Source organism: Petromyzon marinus, chromosome 1, assembly GCF_048934315.1.
Source record: "Petromyzon marinus isolate PM22_M1 ecotype Great Lakes invasive population chromosome 1, UKy_Petmar_22M1.pri1.0, whole genome shotgun sequence".
Classification (NCBI taxonomy): domain Eukaryota; kingdom Metazoa; phylum Chordata; class Hyperoartia; order Petromyzontiformes; family Petromyzontidae; genus Petromyzon; species Petromyzon marinus.
In genome coordinates this window covers 1,772,499-1,790,830 of record NC_133667.1, presented here as the reverse complement: position 1 = coordinate 1,790,830, position 18,332 = coordinate 1,772,499, and the positions used below count along the sequence as shown (strand labels likewise).

Below are 18,332 nucleotides of genomic sequence, written 5' to 3'. Positions count from 1 at the left end.
GCGCGTGTGCGCGTGTTAGCGTGCGTGCGCGCGCGTGTGTACGTGTTAGTGTGTGCGTGTGTGCGTATGTGCGTGTTAGCGTGTTTGCGTGTGTGTGTACGTGTTTGTGTGTTTGCGTGTGTGTGTACGTGTGTGCGTGTGTGTGTACGTGTTTGCGTGTGTGGGGAGCGGTGGTTAGCGTGCTGCGACACGAACCCGGTGACCAACCGAGTTCAACATCGGTGATGGATATCTGAACCCGGGCCATAGGCCCTGCACTAGGCCGACTCGGCCTTAAACGAGTATCTGGTGTGGTATGTAAAACATCTGCAATGGGGAGACAAAGGCGGTCGGGCGTGTTGCTCGTCACACACGCGCTGTACCAGCCTGCAAACGACCCTCGCTAACAGCACCTCGCTAACAGCACCTCGCTAACAGCACCACGCTAACAGCACCACGCTAACAGCACCTCGCTAACAGCACCTCGCTAACAGCACCTCGCTAACAGCACCTCGCTAACAGCACCACGCTAACAGCACCACGCTAACAGCACCACGCTAACAGCACCACGCTAACAGCACCTCGCTAACAGCACCACCCTAACAGCACCACGCTAACAGCACCTCGCTAACAGCACCTCGCTTACAGCACCTCGCTAACAGCACCACGCTAACAACACCTCGCTAACAGCACCTCGCTAACAGCACCACGCTAACAGCACCTCACTAACAACACCACACTAACAGCACCTCGCTAACAGCACCTCGCTAACAGCACCTCGCTAACAGCACCTCGCTAACAACACCACGCTAACAACACCACGCTAACAACACCTCGCTAACAACACCACGCTAACAACACCACGCTAACAGCACCTCGCTAACAGCACCTCGCTCACAGCACCTCGCTAACAGCACCTCGCTAACAGCACCTCGCCCCAACACTGCCTGGTGGCAGCACGGGCGACGTTGCCCCTGTGGAATCGAGACGATGTCACCGGGCGTTGCGAGAGAGCACAGGCCTCCCTCCTCCTCGCCGCCCCCCTCTCCTTCCCCTTCTCTCCCCCTCGTCGTCCTGCTCCCTCCTGCCTGGACGACGATGCGCTGCTGCTGCTGCTGCTGCTAGGTGTGGCCGGCTAACCTGCCACGCTCTCAGATCCCAGGCCCGCGCTTGCTGAGCGACGGTGAATGCGGCGGTTCCGCTTCGCGGCTGCGCCCGGCTGTGTGTGGCGCGGCGCTGCGGACCGGGACGAGAGGCCCGAGTTCGATTCCCCCGCTCACGCGAGGCTGGGCGCAGGATCTTTGTCTACGCAGGCGGTTCCAGGCCGATGAGATTCGATTCGCGGCTCGCGCTCACGGCCAGCGACGCCGGCGACGATTATCCGGGCGTCCCTCTAAGTCGACTCGGCGAGTGCGGTGCGTCGTAAACATCGCCCCTGGGGAGACAAAGGCGGCCGGGCGCAGTTCTGGCCGCCCACCCCCTTCGTGTGCCGGGCCGGTCTTCATAGGCGCCGCTCGCTGAAAGCGCTTTCCCCAGCAGCCTGTTGAGGCTATACGGGTCGTCTTTGTGCGAGTGAGTGAGTGCGTGAATGTGAACTCGTGGATTTGTGTTGTCAGTTGTGTTTATTTGCGTGTTGAGTGCGTGCGAGCGTGCATGTGTGTGTGCGCGTGCGTGCGTGCGTGAGCTTGGGAAATGTGGGGAGCGGTGGTGCAGCGGTTAGCGCGCTGCGCTATGAACCTGGCGACCCGGGTTTGCTTCCCGCTCACGGCCAACACCAGTGACGATTATCTGAACCGGTCCCGGGCCTCCTCTCGGTCAACTCAGCCTCAAGTGAGTTCCTGGTGCAGTGTGTAAACATCGCCACTGGGGAGACAAAGGCGGTCGGGCGTGGTGCTGGCCACCCACCCCCTCGTGTACCGTTCCGGCCTTCATAGGTGCTCGCTAACAGCACTTGCCCCCACAGTCTGTTACAGGCTACACGGGGGATCTTTTGTGAGCTTGGGAAATGTGTGAGGAGTACGTGAGTTCGTGAGTGTGTTTGTGTGCGCACGAGCGCGAGCTTGGGGAATGTGCGAGTGCGTGCGCGTGGGGGAATGCGCGCGTGCGTGCACGTGCACGTGCGCGAGCGTGCGACCGTGTGCATGAGCGCGCGTGTCTGCATGTGTGTTTTTGTGTCAACGGGGAGCGTTAGTGTAGGGGTTAGCTCGCTAGGCGCTAGGAACCCGGCGACCCGACTTTGAATCCAGCTCACGGTTAACACCCAGTGACGATTTTTTGAATCGGCCCCGGGCTTCCTCTACGTCGACTCGGCCTCAAATGAGTCACCTGGTGCGGTGCGTAGTAAACATCGCCACTGGGGAGACGAAGGCTGCCGGCCTTCGTAGCTGCTCGCTAATGGCACTTCCCCCCCCCCCAACAGTCTGTTACAGGCTACACGGGGGATCTTTGCCTCGTGTGTGAATGTGCTGAGCTCGTGAGTGTGCCCGCGCTTGCGTGCGTGTTTATTATATTTAAGCAGATCTTGTGAACTCGTCGCTGTGGCGGCGGCTGTGTGAAGCTGGCCCCGGGGGCGGCCCCAGCTGCATGGGCCCCGGGTGCCGAGGTGGGGTGGGGGGGGGGGGGATGGGGTGGGGGTCAGTTGGGGGGGTCCGGTGTGGGGGGTGCCGCTCGCATTCCGTGCCGTGGTTTACTCTGCCGGGCGCGATGAGTGAGCCCGAGCGCTAACGATGCCGCTAATTAGCCGAAATCCGTGGCGTGTTTTACACCGCGCGCGATTGCGTGTGCGCGTGCGTACGTGTGTGTGCGTACGTGTGTGTGCGTACATGTGTGTGCGTACGTGTGTACGTGTCTCCGTGCGTGCGTGTGTACATGTGTCCGTGCGTGTGTGTCCGTGCGTGTACGTGTGTGTGTGTGTGAGCGCGCGTGCGAACGTGCTTGAGTGAAACTAACCTAATGTTAGTTTTGGCCGTGAGATTTCGTGTGGCTTTTGTTTTTTGTTTTTACTTGCGTCCCGAGGCGCGGAGGGGACAGCTGTGGCGTTAGAGCCGGTGTGGCGGCCGCGCCGCACGGCACGGCACGGCACGGCACCGCACAGGCACGGCACCGCACGGCAGCACAATGCACCGCACGGCACGGCACGGCACCACAATGCACCGCACAGGCACGGCACCGCACGGCACCACAATGCACCGCACCGCACGGCACGGCACGGCACCGCGCCACGCCGCGGCCTCCCTCGCCCTTGGCCTGCCGGCGCCGCCCCCGCCCCCCCCCCCCCCCCCGCGTGCGTCGCGGGCGGCCGTCACTCTCCGTCGAAACTTTTCGCGCGCCTCCGGATTCTGTCGCCGGTCGGCGATGTCCGCGGGCAACAATGCGTCTCCCTCCGCGTGCAAAAGTACCGCTCGCAAAGCCCGCCGGCGCAACGGCATGGTCGGCGGCTCTAGACCCTGGCTTCCACCCGCGGCGTCTCGTCGACGGTCGTCAGGCCGGCTTGAGGCAATGCTGCCGAACCCGCCGGCCTTCGTAGGTGCTGCTCGCTAACAGCGCTTGCCCCCAACGGTCTGTGTGGGCTGCACGGGGGATCGGGAGTGTGTGCGCGTGAGTGTCCGTGCGTGTTCGTGTGTCCGTGTGTGTGCGCTCGTGTTGGACTTGTATGGCTTTGCCGCCACACGTGATATTGACACAAGCGCATTTTGTGCGTGCGTGCGTGTGTGGCCGTGTGTGCTTGTGTGTCTGTATGTGCGTGTCCACGTCTGCGTGCGTCTGCGTGCTCGTGTACGCATATAAGGTGGTGTAGCGGTTGAGCGCTACGCTGCGTTACGAACCCGGCGACCCGAGTTTGATTCCCGCTCACGGCCAACACCGCTGACGATTATCCGAACCGGTCGTGGGCCTCCCTCAAATGAGTCACCCGGTGCGGTGTGTGAACATCGCCACTGGGGAGACAAAGGCGGCCGGGCGTGGTGCAGGCCACCCCCACCCCCTCGTGTGCCGTGCCGGCCTTCATAGGCGCTCGCTAACAGCACTTGCCCCAGCGGTCTGTCAAGGCTACAAGGGGAATGGTCTTTGTCTTTGTGTGCGTGCGTGTGTAGGGAATGGAGATGTCTCGACTCACGGAGGAACTCGCGGGCCCACTCAGGCAGCTCCAGGTGGGGATTCGTCACGTGGCAACGCAGATTGCTCTCGTCAAGATGTTATTTTTTTCGCTTCATCTTACCCTGTGTTGATTTAATTGGTTTCAGGTCTCGCCAAATTTTTTCTGGCTTCGGCCAGCTCACACGTGCATTTTGAATTCGTAGTTGTTTTTCCGCATCTAAACTCTTTCTTTTATTCTACCAGGTAAGGCCCACTGAGCTACGTAGCTCTGTGTGTCAGATGCGACCTGGCCATCACAAACGATAGCTCGACCAAGTGTGCGCTTATCACGTGGATATTTACAGCAGCCAAATGCTCTAAACGCGCGGTGATGCTCATTCTGAATGTGGAGGGAAAAACTCGGAGGACTCGGAGAATAATCCACGTGACCACGGGCAGAGAGAGAGGGAGAGAGAAAGACGCAAACTCCAAAATATACGGCAGGCGAAATGGGAACTTTTTTCTAGTATCAAAGTGTGAACACATAAGATTCGGTTTTGCTCTTTCTGGCAATTAAACAGGAGGTGTTAAGATGTCCAGACACAAAATAGAAACATTTTGTTGCACGGAATCAAGGCTGCATTAACCACGCACCACAGTACTCGTCGTGCACGTGCAAACGAACACGTGGCTCTGATAATATACGAGCATTGTCTTTGAGGCTGACTGGCCTCCTCCTGGAGACGGCAGCCGTCTTTTGGTGCCTCGTCTCGCCAGTGACAAGGCGAGCAGCACAAGGACAATGCCACTATCGGAGCGTATGCAGCTCGCGCTGAGCAGCTGCAAAACGGGACCTTTTTGGCACTATCACCTAGTCTCGTCTTATCATACATGAGCCGTACGAATGAAGATTGTCGTCGTCGCCACTGCAGGAGTGCGCACGCCGGATCGCCAAGGTGGCGGCCGAGGCGAAGCTGGGCTTGGAGGAGGACGACTATGTCTCCTCCTTCCGGCCGGACCTCATGGACGTCGTCCACACCTGGGCCAACGGAGCCTCCTTTGCCCAGATCTGCAAGATGACGGACGTGTTCGAAGGTGGGCGGGCGGGCGGGCGAGCGGGGCACGTGGGTGGGTGGGTGGAGTGGCTGGGTGGGCGAGCGTGGCGCGTGGATGGGTGGTTGGGTGGGCGAGTGTGGCGCGTGGGACAAGTGGGTGGCTGAGTAGGCGACCGAGCGGATGTGTGAGTGAGTAAGTTGAGTGGCGATTTTCTTGAATCGGTCCTGGGCTTTCCCCTAGGTCGGCTCGAAGCCGGCTGTGACCCGATGGGTTGGGATTCGCGGCTCGCGGCCAGCACCGACATCAGCCGACGATTATCTAGGCCGGTCGCTGCGGCGTGCGGTGAACATCGCCGCCGGGGAGACGAGGGCAGCCTCGGGGCGCGGTGGCTTGGCCACTCCGCGCCCGGCCTCCGTAGGCCCTACGGCGCTTGCAGCTCTTTGCCCCCCCCCCCCCCTGCTAAAGGCTATCGGGGGGATGCAGCGCGCACGTGGGAGTGGGCCAGGCAGGGCCCACGCCGTTGCCGCTCGTGGTGATTGCTCCGAGCTCGCGGGGGTCACGGCTTAATTACGTTTTGATTCCGTGGCACGCCCCCCCACCCCCGCACGCACGCAGTGTTTATTTATTTATTTATTTTAGGTTTGCCGTCGTGGTGCCGGATCGCATTCCCTGTTTACTCCGTGGCCGTGGCGACGATTCTGCTCGGTCTCTCTCCCGCTCTCCCGCCCCTCCCCGATGTCGTCTTGGTCTCTCGCTCTCCTGCCCCTCCGCTCTCTCTCCCGCTCCCGCTGTCCCTCTCCTCTCCTCTCCCGTTCGCTCGCTCTCTCGCTCGCGTGCAGATGTTTCGCCGCTCGCTCGAGCGACCGCGCGGTGGATGACGCGATGACGACGATGGGGAGCGGTGGGGAGGGGGGGGGAGGGGGGGTGGGGGGGTGGGGGGGGGGCTTTAATAGCTCACCGTCATCGAAACGGCCACGATACATCTCTCGTCGCCGTGGCGACGTCGCCGTGTGTGCGCGTGTGTGCGTGTGTGCGTGTGTGCGCGTGTGCGTGTGTGCGCATGCCTTTGGAGCGGTGGTGCAGCGGTTGGCGCACTTCGCAACGAACCCAGAGACCCCGAGTTCGATTCTCGTTCACGGGCAACACTGGTGACGATTATCTGAAACGGGCCTGGGCCTCCCGGCCTCAAATAAATACCCTGGGCGCGGTGCGTATGAAGCATCGCCACTGGGGAGACAAAGGCGGTCGGGCGTGGTTATTGGCCACCCACCCCCCACCTCGTGTGCCGTTGTCGGCCTTCATTGGCGCAGCTACTCGCTCACGGCACGTGTGTGCGTGTGTGCGTGCGTGTGTGTGTGTGTGCGTGCAGGCACTGTGATCCGTTGCATGCGCAGGCTTGAGGAGCTGCTCAGGCAAATGTGTCAGGCCGCCAAGGCCATCGGAAACGTGGAGCTGGAGAACAAGTTCTCTGACGGTACGCACGCACGCTCGCTCGCTCGTCCGCTACGGGCGTTATAACTATCATACGAAACATTTTACTTTTTATCTTACACCAGGTAAGGGCTCCCCCCACCGAGCTGTGTGTAGCTTTTTTTGTTTTTCAGAAGCGACCTGGCCGGCGCTGAACGATAGCCCAACGAAGTGCATTTTTATCTTCTGACTTTCGTGACTGCAGGAATTCATATTCTACGTGACTTTACCGAAAGAACCATAGAATATGCGTTATTATCGTTCGCGTGGACATGTGCAGCAGCTGCACCAGCAGCCAGATGCATTTAAACGCTGCGATGAAATGGGGAGGGGGGACCCGGAGGAAAAATCCACGCACAACCACGGGGAGAGAGAAAGAGGGAGACACGCACACTCCCAATATACAGCAGACGTCAGGGTCGGGATTGAACCCACGAGCTCCTGTGTACTAGGCGAGGGAGTTAACATCAACTCCTGGCCAACGTGGCGACTAGTTGGGCCAAACATCACGATATGGGACCAACAATTTTTCTAGATCGATCGTTTGCTCCTCCGTGTATAATCACTCATTTAGTCGTGGAGATTGGCCAATTAATCCGAAATAGGCCCACAGAGCTGGGGCAGTTCTTGGCGCTAGTTCTGGCTGCCTTTTTCCCGTGCCTCTGAATTATTCTCTCTCTGTCTCTCTCTCTCTGTCTGTCTCTCTCTGTCTGTCTCTCTCTCTCTGCCTGTCTCTGTCTCTGAGAGTTGAACCGGAACTGCGCATGTGCTTCAGTTTTTGAATTGTTGTGGTGAGGGTCACCGTGGGAGTTCAGCGAAGGCAGCTGGAACCGGTTCGGGGATCGTTCACCGTTGATGGCAGCCACGTCCGGGAATCGAACTCGGTCGTAGTTAGGAGCGAAATTCCGTTTTTACTTTTATCGGACCGCAGAGCCCGCGTGCCCCCTGCCTGACCCCGCGTGCCCCCTGCCTGACCCCGCGTGCCCCCTGCCTGACCCCGCGTGCCCCCTGCCTGACCCCGCGTGCCCCCTGCCTGACCCCGCTTGCCCCCTGCCTGACCCCGCGTGCCCCCTGCCTGACCCCGCGTGCCCCCTGCCTGACCCCGCGTGCCCCCTGCCTGACCCCGCGTGCCCCCTGCCTGACCCCGCGTGCCCCCTGCCTGACCCCGCGTGCCCCCTGCCTGACCCCGCGTGCCCCCTGCCTGACCCCGCGTGCCCCCTGCCTGACCCCGCATGCCCCCTGCCTGACCCCGCGTGCCCCCTGCCTGACCCCGCGTGCCCCCTGCCTGACCCCGCGTGCCCCCTGCCTGACCCCGCGTGCCCCCTGCCTGACCCCGCGTGCCCCCCTGCCTGACCCCGCGTGCCCCCTGCCTGACCCCGCGTGCCCCCCTGCCTGACCCCGCGTGCCCCCCTGCCTGACCCCGCGTGCCCTTCCCTGCCTTCCAGCAATCATGCGGATCAAGAGGGACATCGTGTTCGCCGCCAGCCTCTACCTGTGACGACGACGACGACAACAACTTCGAGAACAACTACGACCACGACGGCGATCGTCATCGCCGCCGCCTCTTCCACGTCGTTCGTCGCGCGTCGTCCTGGAAACGGTGGCGATGAGAAACGGCAACCACCGCCCCCCACCGCGACGAGGACGACGACGATGACGATGACGACAGGGAGACACGTCCGCGATCCAATTGATCGGGAGACCGGGGTTGGTGGATCATAGCGGGAGCCGGTAGCTGCGACTAGCGACGGACGACGAAGACTACGCACGTCACCACCACCGATGGTGGTGCGGGGGGTTTTCAACGCGCGTAGTTTTTCGTTCGCCCTCGGCAGAAGGAGAGCGCGAAGGACAGGGAGAGAAAATGATCCCGGGGAGGTGCCGGGAAAACCTCTCGGCCCAGGCGGGCAACGGCGGGCCAGAGGCCTGCTCTCCCCAACAATTGCCCAAGCTCTGTGCTCCTACATTGCGATGTTTCGCCAACTGCGTGAGTGAGTGAGTGAATGGATACAGTGGTAAAAGGCCGGCCGGTTTCTCCGACAGCGCCGCGTTTTTATTTCGTTAAGCGGCAGCGAATCTACCGTTGCCTTTTTTTTTTATCATCATCAATCGTCAGTGCCGTCGCGATCTCTCCTCCCGTGTCGACGGCGTGACCCCCGACCCCCTTCACCGCCCCCCCCCCACCTCCACCGGGCTGCCCCTCCCCCCCCCCCACGCAGAGCCGTCGGAAGACCTCGAACCGGCGCATCGCTGCGGTAGTCACGAGGAGAGCCGCCGCGTGCTGTTTGGCTGTGTTGGTGGCCCGGATTTTTTGCGTCTCCTTTTCACTCGGCTAGGCGTGGGGGCAGGGGGGTGGGGGGGGTGGGGGGGCGTGGCTTGGCGATTTCTCAACCGCGCGCGTTCCGGGTCGGCGCTTCGGCGTTTAAAGAGCGGCGCCGGTTCTGTTTTATTTCCACGGTTTTCAAACCGTGCCGCCGGTTACAGTTCACGATCTTTCATTAAAAACCGGCGCATTTATCAACCGGAGCTTTGCCGTGACAGCGTGTGTCCGCGCGTGCGTCCGCGCGTGTCCCGCGTGCGGGATTAGCTGCCTCCGTAGGCCGATATCTGCGTGTGTGTCTGTGTGCGGGGGGGGCGGCAGTGTAGCAGTTAGCGCTACGCTGCGCTAACTGGTCCTGGGTCTCCTCTTTGTCGACTAGGCCTTTAATGAGTTACCTGGGGGGGGGGGGGCGTGTGAACATTCAGCACTTGGGTGGGGTGGGGTGGGCGCGGAGGGGGGACGCAGTCCGTGAGTGAACCCTTGTGAGTGAACTCTGCCGTGAGTGAACTCTGGCTTCCTCCCCCCGTCGTCATTGTCGTCACCATCTCTCCCCCACAAGCTTCTTGCTCAATTCAAAGCGAACGCACCAACGACCCCTGGATCCCGTGACCCAACTTTTGACCGTCGCCACCGTGCCATTTGTCGCTGGCCGCCCACCGTTCTTTTTCCCCGTGATGAAGATTTTATTTTATTCCCTGCGAACGACGCTCAAACCACAACCCCCCCTGGGGCGCGCCACCTCCTCTCCACCTCCTCGCCGCCTCCTCTCCACCTCCGCGCGCGGGAAAAACAAAATCCACACCGGGCAGCGGACGAGGTAGCTTTAAAATATTTATTTTTTTAGTTTTGCGTATAAATAATATCTGGCGTAGAAAATAACAAATTTCAAAGTTGGTTTCTCACCCCGTCGGAGGCGAACGGCGCCGTGTCAACACCACCACCACCACCGCCGCAGCAGCAGCAGCAGCGAGAAGACCTCGTCTACACCACCCCCCGCCCGAGCACATCTTCCCGTGCTCCTCGCCCGCTATCGGCCGCACACAGCCGAGCGCCCGCCGCTGCCTCCTACGACGTAAAGGAGCACCGAACCCCTGCGAGCGGCGACTCTCTGGCACAGCGGAGAGAGGCGTCGATGGGCGCCGCTCGCAAAGCGGCGGCGGCAGCGGTGGTGGCGGTGGGGGTGGGGGGGGGGACGGAAGATGGAGCGACGGAGGGAAACCAACGCGGGTGAGAACACCGACTCCGAGATAGCGTTTACACCATTTAAAATACACAGTAAATGTTAATCTATTTTTATTTTATTTTAGCAAAGATAGTGGTGTCACCGTCGAGGGCAGCGGGGGGGGGGGGGCATGGGAATTGGCCACCCCGGGGGGGGGGGGTTTGGGTGTGGGGGGCCCCCCCTCTTCGCTCCTTTTCACAGACGCGGAGCGCCCGCCCTCAATCGTCGCGATCGCTGAATGCAACACGGCTCGCTCTTGCTCACTAGATAGCTCACTATATAGCTCACTATGTAGCTCACTAGATAGCTCACTATATAGCTCACTATGTAGCTCACTAGATAGCTCACTATATAGCTCACTAGATAGCTCACTATATAGCTCACTAGATAGCTCACTAGATAGCTCACTAGATAGCTCACTATATAGCTCACTAGATAGCTCACTAGATAGCTCACTATATAGCTCACTAGATAGCTCACTATATAGCTCACTCACGCTCACCCTCTCACTATGTAGCTCACTATATAGGTCACTATATAGCTCACTAGATAGCTCACTCACGCTCACTCTCTCTCACTATGTAGCTCACTATATAGCTCACTATATAGCTCACTATATAGCTCACTCACGCTCACTCTCTCTCACTATGTAGCTCACTATATAGGTCACTATATAGCTCACTGTATAGCTCACTCACGCTCACTCTCTCTCACTATGTAGCTCACTAGATAGCTCACTCTCACTATATAGCTCACTCACTCTCTCACTTTCTCTCTCACTATGTAGCTCACTCACGCTCACTCTCACTATATAGCTCACTCTCACTCACTCTCACTAGATAGCTCACTAGATAGCTCACTCTATAGCTCACTCTCACTATATAGCTCACTCACTCACTCTCTCTCACTGTCCTGTTTCTTACAGTCACCATTATAATGTCATTAGAAGGTAAACAAGCAAGGAAACCCACCCACGGCCCCCCGCGGTAAACGTACGTGGGGGGGGTGGGGGGGGGGGAGAGCGAAGGCAGCAGCATGGAGGCAGCAAGTTGGCAAAGCGCGGCCCGGCGCAAGCGCGGCGACGGCGCCCTCTCAAAGCCGCCAGCTGCTCCGATTTTGACGCCGGCTTCTCTCCGCGTTTCGGCGCGAAAGAGTCCCCCATGCCACGTACGCCCTCGCGGAGGGAATTTCATTTGTTTGCGGTGGGGGGGGGGGGCGGTGGGGGAGGGGTGGTGGTGGGGGGGGCGGTGAGGGAAACTAACAAATTGCCCCGCGAGTGGGACTCAAAAGTTGCTGCCGTGAATCGGGAGCGGAGACTTTGGGTTGGTGAAGTTGGTGGTGGCAGCTGCCACCCTAGGTGGGGGGGGGGGGGGGGCCCATTAGGGTCACCCACCCCCCCACTCCTCCCAGCACCACCCCCACCCTCTGGCTCCCACCCTGCCGCTGCCCCCCCCCCCACAGTTCACATTCGCTCAGAAGCATTCGCCACGCGCACACGCGCGACAACATTCGTTAGTTCACATTGGTCACGGTGACGTGATAACTACATCAACCCCAACAACCCGGGGGGGGGCCCACATGGGGGGGGGGTAATAAGGACGCGAGGAAACGCGACCGCCACGACGTGCGGGGCGGGGGGGGGAGCGAAAAACAAAAAATCAATCGAGCGGCGTCCGAGAAGCTTTCACAGTTACGCGCCGCTTATTCGGCTTCTACAGCTTGGCAGCGCGTCGCGAGGTCCGCCGGGACGGGAGGAGGAGGGGGAGGGGGAGGGATGACCACGACGATGGTTCCCTACACTCTGCTCGTCAACACATTCAGCAGCAAAAACTCGCTCGCTCGCGTCGTGTGTGTGTGTGCGCTTCTGTATCGCTCCTGATTGGTACCCACCCCTGCCACTCATCTCTACCGACCCACCCACCCATCACTACCCCACCCATCGCTAACCCACCCATCACTACTCACCCATCACTACTCACCCATCACTAACTCACCCATCACTACCCCACCCATCACTACTCACCTGTCCCCACCCACCCATCACTACCCCACCCATCACTACTCACCTGTCCCCACCCACCCATCACTACCCCACCCATCACTACTCACCTGTCCCCACCCATCACTACTCACCCATCACTACTCACCCATCACTAACTCACCCATCACTACCCCACCCATCACTACTCACCTGTCCCCACCCACCCATCACTACCCCACCCATCACTACTCACCTGTCCCCACCCACCCATCACTACTCACCTGTCCCCACCCACCCATCACTTCCTACCCTATCAACCCAACCCATCCCTCTACCCACCCAACGCTCTCTGCTGGCGTTGATGAAAAAAGCCTCGCGCGGAGACACCACAGAGACACCACAGACACCGCGGAGACACCACAGACACCGCGGAGACACTGCGGAGACACCGCAGACACCACAGAGACACCGCAGAGACACTGCGGAGACACTGCGGAGACACCACAGAGACACCGCAGACACACCACAGAGACACCACAGACACCGCGGAGACACCGCAGAGACACCGCGGAGACACCGCAGAGACACTACGGAGACACTGCGGAGACACCACAGAGACACCGCAGACACACCACAGAGACACTGCGGAGACACCAGACACCGCAGAGACACTACGGAGGCACCACGGAGACACTGCAGAGACACCACAGAGACACCGCAGAGACACCGCAGACACACCACAGAGACACTGCGGAGACACCACAGACACCGCGGAGACACCGCGGAGACACCGCAGAGACACCGCGCAGACACTGCGGAGGCAATTGGCGGCGAAAGTTCACACAGGGTGGCGGCGGTGCGAGCGGCCACGCGGGGACCCCCACGGCCCCCCCCCCACCACGCCCCCCCCGGCCCCCCCCACCACGCCCACCCCCCCCACCTCGCTCCCTTCATTGCTGGGAGCGGGCAAATCCAGCGAGCAGCGACGCCAACAGAGCCTCTGTCACGGCCGGAATATAATGAAGCTCTACAACTATTTTTTTTTTTTTACTTCACCGGGTAAAGGCCCCACTGAGCCGCCGTATACAGCGCCTGCCTATCGCAAATGATATCTCGGCCAAGGTGGCTCGGCATCGTCATTGTCGTCAAGTGGGAATTGTTTCGCGGCTGCCGAATGACTCTTAACCGCGCGATGTTGAATCGAAATGTGGAATTGAAAAAAACGGGGGACCCGGAAGACAAATCCGCGCGCCCACGGGGCGAAAGAGAGAGAGAGAGAGACACCGCAAACTCCAAATATGCAGCAGGCGTCGGGGTCGTGATCGAACTCGCGACCTCCTGCATACCAGGCGAGGTAGTCAACATCTCCCAGCCAACCGTGGTGACGATGAGAGAGAGACACGCAAACTCCAAATATGCAGCAGGCGTCGGGGCCGTGATCGAACTCGCGACCTCCTGCATACCAGGCGAGGTAGTCAACATCTCCTAGCCAGCCGAGATGTAGCACCACTCCCGCCTCCTTTAGTCTCTCTCTCAAAGAGGCAACGGGGGGCCAGAGCATCGCCCGGTATACCCAGCTCAGGTTCGCGAAGCCTTTTACAGCGAGCACGCCCGGGCCTATTCACACGGCCGGCCGGGGGGCCCAGCCACTTGGGGCTCGCCCCACCACCGCCAGGTCGTCCTCGCTCCCTTTGGGGTGAGCGGTCCCCCATCCCCCCTCCACCTCATCGAGCCGGGCGTTTGGGGAAAAAAATAATACATTCAGTCGCGAATCGCCGAGCACGGGACACGTACAAAGTTACTTTGGGGGGGGGGCGAGGGGGGGTGGTGATTGGGATACAATTGACAAGAAGGCAGACACCGGCAGTGGAATTTCCCGGCGAGGTGTCACGGGTTCCGTTCTGCCAAGCAGAGCGAGCACTGGAAACCCTCGGTCCACGGTACCGGACTCGGTTACACAGGGGAACATCTCTCCTACCACCACCGCGGCCTTGGTAGCAACCCCCCATGTTGGTATGGGGGACCCCTGTAGTACGAGACCACAGAACAATGGCCCCGGAGAGAGGGGGGGGGGGGGCGTTGTGTGTCTGTGTGTGATGGTGAGTGAGTGATGGTGAGTGAGTGATGGTGAGTGATGGTGAGTGAGTGTGATGGTGAGTGATGGTGAGTGAGTGTGATGGTGAGTGTGTGTGATGATGAGTGTGTGTGATGGTGAGTGTGTGTGATGGTGAGTGTGTGGGATGGTCAGTTAGAGTGATGGTGAGTAATAGTGAGTGTGTGATGGTGAGTGTCATGGTGAGTGTGATGGTGAGCGTGATGGTGAGAGTGATGGTGAGTGCGATTAATGGTGAGTAATAGTGTGTGATGGTGAGTGTGTGATGGTGAGCGTGATGGTGAGAGTGATGGTGAGTGCGAGTAATGGTGAGTAATAGTGTGTGATGGTGAGTGTGTGATGGTGAGCGTCATGGTGAGTGTGTGATGGTGACTGTCATGGTGAGTGTGTGATGGTGAGCGTGATGGTGAGTGTGACAGTGTAACATGGCACGTGTCAGCGGTGTGCTCGTGCGTGTGTTGGCGCACGCACGTCACCTTGTGTGCACGCATGCCTACACACACGCGTGTGTGTGTGCACGCGTGTGTGTGTGCACGCGTGTGTGTGTGCACGCGTGTGTGTGTGCACGCATGTGTGTGTGCACGCGTGTGTGTGTGCGCCCGTGCCATAGGTAGTTTTCCCCCAGCCGCCCCCACCCATGCTCCCCCACTCCACCCCCCGGCCCCCCCCGCTCCACCCCCCCGCTCCACCCTCACGCGTTGTTGCTGATCCTCTGCAGGTTCGTGTCGGACTTGAGGCCGTCTGGTGACGCGGAGGTCGCGACCCCGTGCCTCCTGAACAGGCCGGACACGTAGAACACCTGCACGCACGCGCACAGCCCGTGTCGTCAGCGCCATCGCCAATCATCGTCAGCGCCAGCCGTGGTCTGTCCACTGCTGGATGAAGGCCTCCCCCCCCCAAGCCGGCTGCTGCCAATGATCACAATCCTGCGATGTGACGGTCGTCAAAATCGTCGTCGTCGTCGTCGTCACCGTCGGCCGTAGTCTAGCCCCTCGGCCGTCGTTCTGTGCGCCCTCTTTGAGTGTTTCTTCTCAGTTTCGTCGTTAATAACCGCGCAGCGATCCACGTCGTAGCATCGACAACGTGCGTCATAGCATTGGGCTAAGTGAAAGGGCTAATGAGTGAGTGGTTGAGTGGCTGATGGTGCGAGTGAGTGACCGATCGAGTGAGCGGGTCGGTGACCGATTGATTGACCGGTCGAGCGAACCAGTGGCCGATTGAGCACGTGGCTGGGCGAGCGAGTGAGCGACCGATCGAGCGTGCGATCGAGCGAGCGGCGTAGCGAGCGGTGGAGGAGGCGAAGAGTGAGCGAGCGGTGGAGCGAGCGGGCGAGTGAGCGAGCGGTGGAGCGAGCGGGCGAGTGGGCGGTGTAGCGAGCGGGCGAGTGGGCGGTGTAGCGAGCGGGCGAGTGGGTGGTGGAGCGAGCGGGCGAGTGGGTGGTGGAGCGAGCGGGCGAGTGGGTGGTATAGCGAGCGGGCGAGTGGGTGGTGGAGCGAGCGGGCGAGTCGGTGGTGGAGCGAGCGGGCGAGTGGGTGGTGTAGCGAGCGGTGTAGCGGGCGGGCGAGCGGGCGAGCGTCCTCACCACGAAGGCGGCGACGGCGGCGCCCTGCAGGAAGCCGACGAGCACGTCGCCCCAGTGGTGCATGTTGTCGGCCACGCGCGACAGCCCCACGTAGACGGCGCACAGCAGCAGCGCCGCCTGCAGCAGCGGGCGCAGCAGGCGGGCCGTGCGCCAGCGCAGGCGGGCGTGCACGTACAGCTGGGGGGGGGGGCACAGGGGAGAATCGTTTAGGGGGGGGGTGATGGAGAGAGACACGGCGACATTGGGATGTGGAGAGAGGGAGGGAGAGGGATGTGATGGGAAGGCAGTGGTGGAGAGAGGTGTGTGGGGGGGGGGTTGGAGATCAGAGATGGGGGGGGCGAAGGGAAACATCGAAGTGGAGAGAGAGTGAGAGATGGCGCGGAGAGGGAACGAGACGCAACGGGGGAGGAGTGAGGGACGTGACGAGGAGGAGTGAAGAGGTGGAGCGAGACCGAACTCCGAGGTTGGTCGGTGAGCAGCATGGGAGAGGGGCGAACGGAAGCGATGACGAGGTGGGTGGGGTGGGGGGTGTGAAGAGGAGGAGATGGACCATGGAGAGAGAGGGAGAGAGGCCGTGTGGGATCACGGGAAGACGACACCAACACCACCACCACAACAACAACGCGGAATCTTCGCGGGGCTGGATTTTTTTTGATGGCTTTTTTTCTCTCTCTCTCTAAAGTTTTCGTTTCGTTCGGAGCGTCTCTGGGACGCGACGCAGCAGCGAGCGAGCGAGCATGAGCGCCGCTTTTCACGAGCGCCGGTTTCCTGTTTTGGTCAGAGGAGCATCTGCAGCGGCGGCGGTGGCAGCACTCGCTGTGCCACAGCTGCGGCGGAGACGTCTCCTCCATCCCCCCCATCCCCTCCCTCCATCCCCTCCATCCCCTCCATCTCCTCCATTCCCATCTCCTCCATCCCCCCATTCCCTCCATCTCCTCCATCCCCTCCATCTCCTCCATCCCCCCCATCTCCTCCATCCCCCCATTCCCTCCATCTCCTCTCCTCCATCCCCCCATTCCCATCTCCTCCATCTCCTCCATCACCTCCATCCCCTCTCCTCCATCTCCATCCCCTCCATCTCCTCCATCCCCTCCATCTCCTCCATCCCCTCTCCTCCATCTCCATCCCCTCCATCTCCTCCATCTTCATCCCCTCTCCTCCATCCCCTCCATTTCCTCGATCCCCTCCATCTCCATCATCTCCATCTCCTCCATCTCCTCCATCTCCTCCATCCCCTCCATCCCCTCCATCCCCTCTCCTCCATCCCCTCCATCCATTCCCATCCCCTCCATCTCCATCTCCTCCATCTTCATCCCCTTTCCTCCATCCCCTCCATCCCCTCCATCCCCTCTCCATCCCCTCCATCCATCCCCTCCATCCCCTCTCCATCCCCTCCATCCATCCCCTCCATCCCCCCATACCCATCTCCTCCATCCCCTCCATTTCCTCCATCCCCTCGCCAACACCACCGCCTCGGAATAGCCTCGGCATGCGCTCTCGCAAAATATAAATATACACGCAGCAACTTCTACTCAAAAACTGAAGCAGCTGCTGCTGCTGCTGCAGGATGAGAGCCATCAACCGGACAAATGAGCAACTGAGCAAGCCCGAGAGAGCAATCGGACGTAGCGCAGCGTCGCAACGCAAGAGCGGGAGAACGAGAGAGAGAGAGAGCGCGAGAGGGAGAGCGACATGGAGTAGGGGAGAGAGGGGGGTAGAGAGAGAGGGAAGGGGTAAGGAGAGCAGAACGTGAAATATTTTGTCAAATCTTTCATTTTCAAGGGGGGTGGGGGGTGGTTTACATAAAGCAAAGCATTAAAAACAAAACTAAATGATGAACGAAGCAAAGTGCCGACTACACCGAGCATCTTCTTGTTTCCTCTGATCGAAAAAAAAAGCTGCTCGCTCACACTCTCGTAATCTCTCGCACTCCTGGGTGAGAGGGCGGCGGGGTGGGGTGGGGGGAGAGAGAGAGCGTGTCCCGGAGCGTCTCGCCGCAGCACAAGATGATTACCCCGGTGCGGTGCTTCGCGTGCGGGAAGGTTGGGTCGGCAATAAGTGGGGAAGCCTATTTGGGGTCTGTTGCGGGCCGAATACGCAGGAGGAGATGGACTGGATGCCCTGGGACTGAAGAGATGCCCGCTGTCGCCGTGTGCTGCTCTCTCATGTCGTCCTCGTTGAAAAGCTACTCAACTACGCACCTTTGGAGAAATAACTTTGCTACACGTTCCTACACAAAGGCCTGACAAGGAAATGATAAAAGATTGGGCATATATTCGGCCGCATTCTATTTTTTTCATTACAATCCTCAATCGGCTGAAATATTTACATGAGCGAAAATGGCAACAGCAATCATTTTGCATTACAGAATACAAAATATTTTTTTTGTTTGTTTGTTTGCTTTCAGTGAGAGAGCGAGAGTGGGAGAGCGAGCAAGAGGGCACGGCGCACGAGGCGCCCCCTGTAGAGGAAACGCGGCGCTAACGCCAAACACATTGCGGCTGATTAAGTGTCAGCCGCTATCTGTAAACGAGG

The 18,332-nt window shown here is 60.0% G+C and overlaps 1 protein-coding gene and 2 pseudogenes across 1 annotated transcript in view; 2 read left to right on the top strand and 1 right to left on the bottom strand.

Annotated features, from left to right (window-relative positions):
* MTREX (Mtr4 exosome RNA helicase) overlaps window positions 1-9,105 on the top strand; it is a 106,427-nt gene extending 97,322 nt beyond the window's left edge. The window contains exons 24-27 of the mRNA XM_032953375.2: window positions 4,071-4,127; window positions 4,986-5,148; window positions 6,479-6,583; window positions 8,025-9,105. Of these exons, the coding sequence (XP_032809266.2) occupies window positions 4,071-4,127; window positions 4,986-5,148; window positions 6,479-6,583; window positions 8,025-8,077 (378 nt within the window). The 3' untranslated portion in view covers window positions 8,078-9,105. The remainder of the gene's footprint in view (window positions 1-4,070; window positions 4,128-4,985; window positions 5,149-6,478; window positions 6,584-8,024) is intronic.
* Window positions 9,106-14,298: 5,193 nt separating this feature from the next.
* The window catches only part of LOC116942108 (phospholipid phosphatase 2-like), a 23,859-nt pseudogene continuing 19,825 nt past the window's right edge, over window positions 14,299-18,332 (bottom strand).
* On the top strand, window positions 17,760-18,326 carry LOC116942153 (DNA-directed RNA polymerases I, II, and III subunit RPABC5 pseudogene; annotated as a pseudogene).